Source organism: Mya arenaria, chromosome 3, assembly GCF_026914265.1.
Source record: "Mya arenaria isolate MELC-2E11 chromosome 3, ASM2691426v1".
NCBI classification, from domain to species: domain Eukaryota; kingdom Metazoa; phylum Mollusca; class Bivalvia; order Myida; family Myidae; genus Mya; species Mya arenaria.
In genome coordinates, this window is record NC_069124.1 from 50,511,292 (window position 1) to 50,524,942 (window position 13,651).

At 32.4% G+C, this 13,651-nt stretch overlaps 1 protein-coding gene across 1 annotated transcript; it reads left to right on the forward strand.

The window, feature by feature from the left end:
• The first annotated feature begins 1,690 nt into the window (after positions 1-1,690).
• LOC128228216 (transmembrane protein 33-like) lies at positions 1,691-13,116 on the forward strand. Its single transcript, XM_052939384.1, has 8 exons — positions 1,691-1,813; positions 3,610-3,707; positions 3,946-4,040; positions 4,906-5,090; positions 6,359-6,426; positions 7,247-7,380; positions 8,087-8,170; positions 9,002-13,116. The coding sequence occupies exons 2-8, from the start codon at positions 3,618-3,620 to the stop codon at positions 9,132-9,134; spliced, it is 789 nt and encodes a 262-aa protein (XP_052795344.1). The 5' UTR covers positions 1,691-1,813; positions 3,610-3,617; the 3' UTR covers positions 9,135-13,116.
• Positions 13,117-13,651: the final 535 nt, after the last annotated feature.

Genomic DNA, 13,651 nt, shown 5'->3' on the forward strand with positions numbered 1-13,651 from the left:
TGAGTTATGCTCTCATAATTTAAGGGAATTTGTGTAAGGAACAATAACAATGTTACTCGGGTTAAAAGAATAATTCGGGCAAAAGGAGGGCTTTGAAAGGTCGTTGATTAGTGTTGTATAAATCTATACAGAAGTAAAAACTAACTGGGTTATTGGTCCCAGAAATTGGTGGTTCTCTAATATGGTCTGTCAAATCAACCTTCTGAGAATCGATATTACGCTCAGGCAAAACATTTTACTTAATTACATGTATACATTTGTATTGGTATCAATTTTCATTAATATTCTGACAATCTAGTTATTATGCATGAGTTACACGTGCTGATTTCCGGTGTTCGTGCATTGTGCGTGTAGTAATGTGAAATAGACGGCTACTAGACAAATCGGCCCATTACTAAATCGCCCTCTAGTTGAAACGGTTACCTTTTCGGCCCCTAACCAAATCGGTCCCATCCTGTAGACATTTCGGCCCCTGATTACGGAGACGTTTCGGCCCTTATCTTTTAATTATCTATTTTTATTTTTTTTCATATTAAAAAGAAACCATAAAATTTCAATTTTTATTTTCATAGAAGTAATGTTGGAATGAGATATGTTTATTCACATAAAGCCATATACAGTATGCATAAAGGGTATTCGTGGATAAAAAATAGATTTAAAAGAAAATAGCTTTAAACTTGAACACAAACATACATATGAACATAGACATTTATTCATGAGATTTTTTATAAGAATAAATCGAGTTAAAAAAATCAATCTTTATACTTGAAACAAATCTTGAAATAACATTCAAACTAATATACTTAATGTATGTTGCTAATGTTTACAAGAGGTATAATGATATGTGTTTACATAAAGTCCACTGAAAAATACTGTACGAGGTATCAAGCACCGATCTAATCGGTAATATGGCTTGCATTGTCTAAATGTATTCAGTTGTACTGTGATGCTTGTCGAGAATAAATGTGTGTCAAGCCTATGAAATCTTAAGTTATTATAGTGTGATTGTTTTCGCTCTGATATAAGCTAGCTATCGCCACGAACTTTTTCCTCTTCAATTTTGAGCCTCGGTTCACACAAAATGGTTTTGCATATCTACTTTAATATGAATGCCTCTTCTGCCTTTTTTGGCACATAGTGTATTTCAAGGCAGATCCCTCGAATTTCCCTCTTAAATATTATTATTTAGTAAAGTAAATTATATTTACTTTTTCCCTCTGTCTTTTGTTAAAAGACAACAACACATATTCAGATAAAACAAGAAACGATTTAACTGTACGAAAAAAATGAGAGTTGAAATAAACAATATATCAAAGAAACTAACTCGATCGTAAACATTATCACGGACCTATAAAGAATGGGTCCATGACAATATCAAGTTAAATTTAATTCATTTTTCCGATAATATAAAGATTTGAAAATATATTCACTAAGAAAACGATAAAACAATATGTATCATTTGTATTGCTAATTCTTCTAACAATCGTTACTGTAAACAATAAACATTTTGCTGAACATAGACTTTGTATATGTGCATGTGCACAGTATTGTTTATCTTTAAATACATACCTTGCACATAGTGTCAAGGCCAAAAAAATATAATAATTATGTCCTTGATACTGTCAAATATTTTCTGCTTATTTTCGTATAATATCGAAATATTTGGCAAGTACATAAATGTAGGGTCGGCGCTTTATTGGAGAGGCTGTGATAGGGGAAGTAACGCTGGCGGCGTTTGGACGTGATTCTGTGAAAAGTGTTGGCTGCTCCGTTATTAGTTCGAGAATAAAATATCAGTTCTTGCAACATTTTGGTTAGTATCAGCAGTTTAAATATATTGTTGTTTATTGTCTGATGTTTCATTTATTTTGATTTACAAAAATGAGCTTCTTATATTTTGTTCTGTTTATTATTCAGAGAATTTTTTCCGGTTCTTTCCCCCACCCACAGTGGCCATGTTTTAATCGAATTCATGGTCCGTAAAACTATTTTATCGACTTCTAGGATAATGGTCAATATATGGCCCTAACTTTACTGACCAGATTGAAGAAAACATCCCCAGTATATACTTTACATCATGCAGCTGAATACGTATGGCCACCACACAGCTGATGGCGTATGCCACACAGGAATTTGACTCAGTGTTTGGTCAAAAATGATATATTAAGTCATTATATGACCAAAAACTGACAAAAAAACAACAATTTCGGACAAATACCTGGTCACTTATACTATCAATAGAGATAGAGAAAGCTTTCCAGGTAAGTGACCAGGTATTTGTCCGAAATTGTTGTTTTTTGTCAGTTTTTAATGACTTAATATATCATTTTTGACCAAACACTGAGTTAAATTCCTGTGGTATGCCATGGTCATCCAATCTGGATTCAAAATAATTTAAGAAATCCTAGGACATAATGTGTGCCCAAATTGGGCCCTGAACCCACTATCATCTCAACACTAGCATAGAGCTTTAACCATGTAAGTGAACAGGGCGGCTGGTTTTTACCCACCCCATTTACCTTTGAGGCCTTTTCCATTACTGCTGGAACACTAGCATAGAGCTCAAACCAGCTGAGCTAACCAGGTGGCTGGTTCTTACCCATACACACTACATAATGTCATCATTCAATTTTTTTAGTGCACTTGGATTGACTGTAGTTTTCTGACTGGGTAAAATCTGTAAGTGCTGAGATGCATTGCAGCTTTAATCGTACATGTATTTTTCCATAAACAATGTCAAAGTGAGTGTTGAATAGTTTTGACTTAACATGGACATTAAATGACAAGTTAGGACATTGTACTCGGCTAAATTTTCCCTCAGCATGAACATATATATATATAAAAACATTGCTGGGTACAAACATGCCATATTTCTGAGAGGCTTCCCAGGGGATTTTTGTCTGAATTCCAGGGGATTTTGACATTACACCAAGGGATTTTTATGCGGCGAAAATTTGCACAATATCTGCATTTATGATATAAGAATAAAGACAGAAATACACTCAAATTACAATAATTTTTAGACTTAGTCATCATGGTCCTTCATGGAATTTCACACTCATAATATTATTGATGCTAAGTTTCAAATGTCAACCTTAAGCAAGTTTTTCAGGGGATATGGGACCAGGGGATGGGTAGAAATTCCGGGGGATTCCCCCCCCGCCGGGGGATATGGCATGTATGTGGGTACAACAAGTTGGACTTGTGGATTGGGCTTACCTTAGATTTGATAAATCTATACAATTTTCGGTCCTAATTGGGTCTATGTCTAGAGTAATCAAAATATGCACAAGCCCGCAAGCCTTAATCAAGGAAAGGGTTACAATACATGTTGACAAATCTGTGTGTTAATAATTGTTGATGTATTCGGGCTTGTATGCCATATCAATATCTTAAAGGTATCATACTTATTGAAATCGGGCTTATTTAAGAATTACCTAAATTTTACTGACTGTATGACATTGTCACACGTTGCTACCAGTTCAAATTCACTGACAATTATTACTTTCCCTAAAAAGAACACACTTTGGAGTTTGGTAAGAATTTTGTTGTTGCAAAAAAGATAAATTACAATCGCTTGCTAGTGTAAATGTTTCCCCTTTTTTGAAGGTTAAACAATGGCAGATTCTGGATCAGAAGAAAGAAATGGGGATCCAGCCCAGCAACAACAGCAGCAGCAGCAGCAGCAGCAGCATACTTCTGTCATGGTAATTGATACATTTTTTTGCATTATAAAGCATTTCTTTGTGCAAGAAATGAATTTGAATCTCATATGAAAATAAAAATTACTGCTGAAGGATTATTTGAATGTATCAAAATGCATGTTTGTGCAACGTAAAATTAAATCAAACGTCTCATTCACATTTTATAATTATGTACAGTAATTAAACAGTATGATTATCTTTTAGAGAGCTCTAAAAAACAACTCTTGTTATTTTGTTACAGGCCTTCCTACTGAGTAACAAAGTGGAAGCTACTCTGTGGTTGACGCGGGTGTTTTCTGTCGTGTGTTCAGTGATGTTTCTTCTCCCGATATTTGGGTATGCATCATGAAAGAAAACAGACTATTAAACATTTTGAAAATCTACACTTCTACACAAGTAATTATTAGATTGTAGATTCAAGTAGAGTTTAGGAATATGAACATTATTAGATTGTAGATTTTATGAAAATTATTTGATTATAGGTTCAAGGATTATACACATTATTAGATTGTAGATTCAAGAATTATACACATTATTAGATTGTAGATTCAAGGAATATGAACATTATTAGGAATATGAACATTATAAGATTGTAGATTCTATGGAGATTATTAGATTCAAGGAATATGAATATTATTAGACTGTAGATTCAAGGAATATATATGAACATTATAAGATGTTTTATCATAAAAGATAAGACTTAAAAAAAGACACAAAAATCTTTTTTTGTGGTGCTGAAAAAGATTGAGGGTGAACCTGTTTTACACTTTAATGGACATGTAAATCTCTATTTCCTTGGAACCACACAAACTTTTTCCCAGCATGGGTTAATGAGAGCTGCAGCTATCAGTGAACAGGTACTTTTTGACTCCATTGACAATAACTGACAGTTATCTGAGACTAATTTTCAAATGTACATTATTTCGGCAGTATCCCATATACTCATTTAAATTGTGCAATTTTAAACCACCACTGCCACACAGCATCTTTTGTCTTCATTAATAACTGCAAAAAGTCCTGCTGAGAGTTGTTTTTCATCTTACTTTTACAATGTTAATGTTTTTCAGAGGGTACCACTAATTTCTAGGTTGCAATGAGCACTGTTACCGAGCTGCTACCAGTGACTTCTGCCTCCATCTGTGTACAGTTTCTCAGCTGGATATTCACCTCATTTTAATATGCACGCGTACTTGTATTTCAGTGGGAACCAATACACTCATTTCCAGCGCGCGTTACTGAGTGCTGCGGCGACCAGCGCCCTCCGACTTCACCAGCGACTACCCAACTTTCAGTTCAGTCGAGTGTTCCTCAGTCTGCTGTTTGCGGAGGACAGCTGCCACTATCTCTTCTACTGCATCATTTTCCTAAACAGTTACCCCATCACCAGTATCCTTGCACCTATCAGCGAATTATTGATTCCATTTCAAATCTGCTCAAATCCCACCCAGGGACTAACATAATTATTGTGTTTTAAGCCAGGGAAGCTTACTTTTAAAGTGCTCAAATACAACACACATACAAAAGAAATCAACCAAATTTCATGAATATAGAAAATTGTTTGACCGTTAACAGTAAGGTTGCAGATAATGTCTAGCTATAAAAAAAAAATTGATGTCTAATATTACCTATTTTTAGTTTCACGTGCGAAAAGCTTAGTGTGAAGATCATGTTACGAAAGAAAAGCTGCATTGGAAAAAAGATAAATAGTTTGTGTAAATAGTCCTTACCTGACTGACTCGAAAAAATGGCTGCTAACCATATTCTTTTGGACTCTAACCATCCTACAAAATGTGGGTAGAGTTAGGTCAAACAAACTATTTTTAAATAATTAGGTAAATATGTTGCTAACTGCCACACACAAAAAAATAAAATAATTACCATATATTATAATGTAATACGGTTTATCTAAACTTGATCCCTTATACAGACAATCAGTGCGTTGAATTTTGAGATGGAAGCTATCTGGGTCATTTTCATTAATGTCCTAAATTTGAGACTCAAACTCTGAAATGTTAAATTTCAATGTTGTTGTAAAAAAGGTTTTAAAGAAGCAAAGATGGTAAAAAACCAAATGTATGTGTTACAGGGCTTCCATTAAGAATTTGAAAATGGAAGTATGAACTTCCTGTCCATCAATTTTGAAAGATTTTCACTGAATTGTGGAAGTTTAAGTCTCACAAATACAATATCTTATTCCACTATGTTTCAACTAGTTTGTTAAAAAAGAAGTAATTTGCAACTTGAACTTGCCAAATTTAAAGACTTTCATTATAATTATTCATTTTACTTAAAGACTGATTGAAATTGTGACCATAAAAGTTATACCCGGTATTGACACTAGGTTTTGATATTTTGAACTCCCAAGCTTTCTACTTTTGATTTTTTTTGTACTTCCAAGGAATCAATTTTGGAAGTTTTAACCCATTTCTAGGGAGTAATATGCTTTCAAACTTCCTTTAATGGAAGCTCTGGTGTTAAATATAATCAATAAAAATTAAATCATCAATATCATTTATATAAAAGATATTTGAAACATTTATGAATAAATTTTCTGAGTCTAAAACTCAGACTCATATGAATATGGGCCCTGAATAATTGAGGAATGTTTAGCAATTTCTTCATGTATGTGTTATTTCCCTTGACATACAATTCAGTGGTACTGGTGCCCATCTTTCTCTTCGCGTTACTTCATGCATGCAGCTATACCAAGAATCTCCTCAATGTAAGTATTGTGTAGCAGAAATGAGAGCCTATGTTTATGATCAATCTCATATCTATGTCCAGATTCAAAAGGAGTTTTTTTTAAGATATCTGAATATATTTTGTTTGTCTGTAAGAAGATTCAGCAACTTGTCAACTTTATTGATCACTGATGGACCACAAGCATGGTTTGAAAGTTATTTTTTAACTACTCAATCGAGTCATGGCAGATTTTGTGAGTTGGTCAGGGGTTGTATTCAATATAGTTCTTATCCTTATCCTTAGATATGCCTCAGTGATTCCATTCGGTCTATTGGCCTATTAATTCTACTGTCCAATCAAAACATTCTTAAAATTTAACTCAATCTAAGGTGGTTATTTAATACAGCCCCAGAATACTGCAATAACACGCAATGAAATTTTAAAATGACTTGAAATACAAGAACCCATGTTGGACTCAGGGCAGCGAATGACCTTCATAACCATGGCAAATAGTTAGATCTAAAAACCAGGATGAGTCATGCAAACAGGAGGGCTTTTAACTTCAGACTATTTCACAGTTGTAAAGATTGGTTTTTGCTATCTCATTTGCATCAAGACAGAAGTACTTTGAAATGGCTGTAAATTCTTTTGGAAACAGTTTCATAAGAGGTCAAAAGCACTGACAAAGCTTTGTGCATGAATTGCTCATACTAAAAAAACAGACCCTGCCTGTTTTTTTTCAGGATTGAGAATTATCAACTGCTGGAACCCCTGTTAGCACATTTTGGATGACTTATATGACAACTATTTACACATATGAAGCTTCTCCTATTAATCTATTTTTTTATTATCATATGTAGGTGCTGGGACCAAACTCGATGATGTTTATGCGTAACCTGATCGCAAAGCTTCAAGCCCATCAAACCAATGTTCTCCGGTTCATTGCCTGCTCGGAAATATTCCTCATGCCTGCTCTTGTATTTATGACTTTTAGGTAAGTTTTCTTTCTTGTTTTTGTTTAGTTTAGTTCCCTGTACATGACCCATCCCTCCGGCATTGGGGAAAACCCCCTTGTTTTTTGCTCCGTCCCCCACTATCACCACAGTGTGTGTATACCATGTGATAAATTTTGTTATAAATGCTGAAGGCAATATTTTGCTTTGAATGAAGATTTAAACAAAAATAACTTTACTATTTCTTCACAATTTTAAAAGAAACATATCACAGTTGACACTGCTTACAGAGCTCTGCCTTCTTTATTTTACCAGAGTTTGAAAAACACTTTGACAAACCTTTTCACAGAACTGCTGCCTTATAGAGCACTGTCAAAACATTATTTTGGAAACAGGTTTATGAAAGTGTTTGTTTTATTTAACATTTTTGTATTACAATGTTTTGTTGTACATTATTTTGTTGTACATGACTTTCATCATGTTCTTAGTTACACATGACAGGTTAAGGTGTATTTCACATAACATTGACATTGACAACAATCCCTTATCTCAAGGATTAATTTTTTATTTGACATTTTTGTATTACATTATTTTGTTGTACATGACTTTCAAAATGTTCTGAGTTACATAATTATGACGTATTTCACAAGTTCTGATTCCTCATCATCACATACTAAGAAATTTATAACAAACTGTTGGATTCTAGTACCTGGTATGCTGGTATTATTGACAAGGTTTTTGTTTCAGTGGACGAGCGACAATTTTCCATCCCTTTGTCTACTATCGGTTTCTCACATTGCGTTACGCTTCTCGCAGAAACCCATACTGCAGGTGCGCAATTTCTTTAATAGATTTTCTAATTTATAGCTAATAATTATACTGGTTTGCCTTACAGACATAAACGTCTTGTCTTTATGGACAATTGTTTATTTCAGTGTAAGATTGTAATATATTTCACCGAGTGAGCATCAGAAATGATATTTCACAAGTTAAATATTACTGTTGGTGTTCACAAGGTTAAATGTTTTGCAATCTTATACTGAAGCACAAAATAATTCTTTTTATTCATGCTCATTATTCATCTAAATCAATAATAAATTAATATTAAATTTGTAAATAAAAGTTTTATCAAAATGACATATTCTGGAAATTATGTCATTGGTTTTACTTCCCAGCACTAGTTTATGATGTAATTTTCCGTTTAAGTTAAGGAAGTGATGAATGGTTTAAGATTTTTTTTCATGAAATATCATGATTTCATCTTATAATTAATGGAAAATGAACTTATTTATTCATATTAATCTTTATCATCTAAACAATATATTAAATGTATGACAAGTTTTATCATTTAATACCAAGTAAGCATTAATTGTTTGGAATAGAATGGTTGGCAAATATACAGAATGATATTGTTATATTTCACATGTGTTATTATTATATATTATATATTGCATTGCTTGTAGTTAGCTATCAGATTATATCGTTGTAAAGTGCCTTTGAATGTGTATATGAAAAGGGCACTATATAATTTTGGTAAATAATAATAATAATGATAATAATAATAATAATAATAATAATAATAATAATAATAAATAAATGCAGAATCCCAGATCAAAATAAAGTATCAATAATCCCGTTATTATAATATTTCATCTATTTCAGGACTCTATTTTATGAACTCCGCCTGACAGTAGAATACTTGTGCAATAATCCCCGATGTCCGCAGTTTGTAAGGAACATCGGATTCAAGTCGATAGCTTTGATTTCAAGATTCGCGCCTCAAGTGGCACAGTAGACAAACATCTATTTGAACTTGCACATCCAGAGATTTTTGTCACATTTTTGTTTCATGTCGTGAAGTATTGTAAAACGTTATTCTGTGTCATTGTGGTTTCAATCAATATTTTAATATATTAATATAAAGTTGAAACCCATTGGCTCGATATCCCAGGGACCAGTCGAAAATTTTCAGCCTTACGAATGAGCGGGAATGCTTATATAGAGTAATAATAAATTTCAAGTTCAAGCCAACCAGGAAATCGTGTCGAGCAATATCGAGCCAACGGGTTTAGACTGCATGTATATGCTTTGGTAAACTTCATATCTTAACCAAATTGATGAGTGTATTTTACTAGGCATTGTGAACCTTGTCTTTTTCCACTTTACTAATCTGAAAACGTTTATTGTATTGTTTTAAAACAGAAAGAACAAAACAACATTTAAAATAAAACTATTTATGTTGATTTGAACTAAGTGGGAACTATGAGTAATACGCCATATGATATTCTAATTAATTTTGTTCTTAGCAAGATATATTGTTATATATTAAGAAACCTATTGCAAGAGTATGAAACAAAAATGTACATTTTAGATAAGAATAATTATAAGTTATAAAAGATCTAGACAAGATTTATTTGTTTTGTTTTGTGTAAAACCATTGTAATGGGATAGAATAATAATGCTCAAGTTATTTTTGATTATTTTATATTAAAGATGATTGTACCAGATTTTATGGTGATTCCTTGAATAGGAAAACCATTTGAATCTCCAATCAGGGCCCATATTCAATAAGCATCTTAGTAACAATTTTCAACTTGGTGAAAAATTGCTTTTTTTCTAATTTGAATTTTAAGGAAACAATGTTTGTACACCAAAAATATGAAAATAAGCAAGAAAATGGTCTAAACAATATATGCATATGAATAAATCTGATGAAAAGTAGCGGGTATTTAAAATAATTATCGTTGTTAAAAATTACGAAATTCTCACTAAGTTGAAAATAATCACTAAGATGAACAGATTTAAAAATATCAACTAAGGTAGAAAAATGACTGTGTAATTCACTAGCCAAACCATTGTAACAATGTGCTGAACAAATAGACTTCATGATAACCAACATATATAGTTAGCTTGAAAGAAATTAGAAATAAACTTTTTTAATGCATTGTGTAGATAAGTGCATTTCTGTAGTCTTTGTGTTGTATTTAATGCCAAATTATTTCAGTCAGTATGTCCTTTTTATGCATTGCAGGGTAATCCTTTTACCAGGGTTACTTTCAACAATTGATCTTAAAGAAACAGATTTTATATTAGTAATGAATGTTTGATAATAATGACATGTAAGCAAACAGCATTGTAATTGAAATGTAATACAAGATGGACACCGCTCTTATGCATGTGGTGTTTTTTTTATATCTTTTTATTTGGAGATAATGGTTATTTTTCATGTATCAACTGCTAGGTCATTATTATCTTATCTTATTTGGAAATTCCTCATTAAAGTCTTTTGATCCATGATATCTTTTTCATCATGTTACGGTGTAAGTGAACCAGGAATTACAGAATACTCTTTTAAAGGGACTAGACACCAGATGAATCCATTGCAGGAAAAAAAAAATTGTCAAAAACTTGATATTGCTGTGTACAACGCATTGAATCTTACTTACTGATGTTTGACATTGCTTAGGTCATGTGTATCTTTCGCAATTTTTGCATAGTTTTCCAATTCAAAATTTTGGTTTTCAGCCTACCACGTTAATCCAATTAAATTTAAAAATAGTGTAGATGTATGTATCTGTACTTATCATGTGACTTTCACATGCTAAATTTTCACAATAATTATAAACTGGGAAAGCATTATACACTATTTTAAACGGGTTAACTCAGCTGAGACAGTTACGAAATATTCTTGATGTATTGTCGTCCTCATACTAGCTTGTATTGATAATTTTTGGCTTGTTTTTAGGAAATACTGTATTTGCCAATTTAGGTCTATCTGGTGTCTAGTCCCTTTAATATGTGTATAAGTGTGTTAATTTACTTAGATGTAGTCCCAGTCGAATTTTGACAACATTCATTTTGATAATACCCAGTAACATATATGCTTTCAAATCAGGAGAAAAAAAATGACACACGAAACAAAAGCAAACATTAGCATCAGTCTTTTTCTGTGTATATTTTTAAAGTATATGTCCTTGCGTGAACAAAATAAGAAGATGGAACTTTCCGCTTGAACAAAAGGGTCATCACAGTTTGCAACGTCATTATTGTTATCACCATCCCATTTATAACAAGTTGGTTCCAGCAACACAAATAGGTGCGAGTTTCTATACAGAAAATGACTCTTGAGAAATTTGATATTATGAAACACACATATATTGTCATATTTTTACATTTATAGACTATTGTGTTCATTTTTGTAATTTAAAAGCATTGTTACATCCACCATTTTCCTGTATGTACGGGTATTTCTTAATGTGTTGTTCATTAGAAATTCTTGTTTTGCATTCAACTGTTTTGAACAGTGGTTCTTAAGTTCACAAATAAAGCCTGTGTGTTAGGATTGAGACTACAGACTGTTGTTTTGATATAAAGATTGCATATTGGTCAGAAATTTGTAGAAATGAATACGAGTGACATTGGCAACAATTTCAAAAGGGGTCTCAGCCCCTTTACCCTGCATTGGGCATGAATCCCTCATACTCAAACAAAACTGCAGCTATTTTTTCAAAAATGACAATTATCAGCTGTTAAGTTTTGAAAAGTATTATTATATCACTTATGATTGTGATGGTCTTTATTGTTAATTTTGAATGTAGTTGATATTTATACGCTGGTTCATTGAACGGAATGTTTAATAGTTTTACCTGCAGCAAATTGGGGAAAGCTGGGTGGGTGGCATCCAGTATTTTGTACAATCAATTCTTTAGAACCCATTGCCCAATCATCACCAAACTTAGTTTAAATGTGTATTAGCATAAGATCTTGGACAAGTTTGATAACCAGCCATATGGCTCTAGTCATTCAAGAGTTATTGCACTTCAATTATAGAAATACCCTGAAATTGGTGTTGTCCTTTCAGTAACATGAGTATTATTTGTCCAATCATCTCCATATTTGTTTAGAATGCGTATTGGATTTATATCTTAGGGAAATTTGTTAACCAGCCATATCGCTTGAGTCACTCAAGAGCTATCCACCTTCATTGCCTAAAATTGGTCTTTTCCGATCAATCATTTAAGAGTTCTTTGTTCAATCATCACCTAATTTAGTCAAAATGTGTATGGGCAGAATATCTCGGTTAAGTTTGATAACCAGCCACTTCGCCTCAGTCACTCCCAAGATACGACCCTTGAATTTGCACTGTATTTACAGTGTCCGCTGTCTAAATTTGGCATTAGAACAGAAATATTTTGTTGGTACTTTTGATATAAAATGTGTCTGTCATTCTTTGATTTATAGACTCGTTTCCGAGATATAAGGAAAGCATTTGAACGATCTCCGGTATAAAAAATAGAGCCGTTAAATGCTTACTGACCAGAAAATATGGTTAAGGCCCAGGGATTTTTCACCATCTTTAGCAGGAGCAGGAATTTGGCTACTTCCCAACTGAAGAAAGTTTATTTTTCCAAATCATTTTTTGTGCTGATTTTATATTATTTGTTTCTTATTGTATGTCAATTTTCCATTTAATATTTGAATAAATTAGCTTTTAAATGTACAAATTATATTTTCCCTATTTGAAGCGTTTCTGTGTTGAATGATGTAAGAATGCATAAAGCATGTGGTGTACTGGTTCAGCCTCGTGTTGTTCATTATGTTTCTGTAAGGCCATTTTCATGAATTCACACGTCATAAAAGTTCACAATTTGTTTTTGTTCAAAATCAAATGATGGCAATCTCATCATGGTACAAGTTTTGGTATATTAAGGAAAATGTAAATGTGATTGTTGTACTTTAAGTTGTATACTTTTTTTTGGAATAAATTAAACAGTTTATTCTTGTTTATTATTAACTTGTTCCTATTTCAGACTGGCTTAATTTTTCTTGTTTATGCTGTATGAACGCACTAGGGCATGCGAGCAAATTTCATGAAGTGTGCAAGAAAAATGTGATCAATACTTATATTTACATTTTTAAGATGCACTCTTACTCCCAAATGAGATTTACAACAATTTAAAATATTGTTTGAATATTTCAATAATGATCAATAAATGTCGAAAACAATGGTTCTTATGAAGAATACCAAGAAAGAAAAGAGCAGGTATTTCTATCTTATGAAAGTCCGACTATAGTAGACCATAGTAAATCTTTTAGCATTCACCAATTATGTATTATTTTGCGCTTCCTGCTATTAAATATACCGTTACAATCTTGTTTTCAGTATCAAAAAGGACCCATAAATGCATTATTTAGTTAAGGGTTTATCAGTAAAAACTGATGTTTGTTATACATATGTATGTATTGATTTTGAATAAGAGTGTCACTTTAAATAATTGTTAAATACACTTAAAAACTAGCTGTGTCTTCTGC

What these genes read in the sequence shown, in the direction of transcription:
- LOC128228216 (XM_052939384.1), top strand. Translation starts at nt 3,618, where the DNA reads ATGGCAGATTCTGGATCAGAAGAAAGAAATGGGGATCCAGCCCAGCAA. An exon ending in TTTCTTCTCCCGATATTTGG is followed by an intron (nt 4,041 to 4,905) that starts GTATGCATCATG and finishes CTTGTATTTCAG; the next exon opens with TGGGAACCAATACACTCATT. An exon ending in AAACAGTTACCCCATCACCA is followed by an intron (nt 5,091 to 6,358) that starts GTATCCTTGCAC and finishes CATACAATTCAG; the next exon opens with TGGTACTGGTGCCCATCTTT.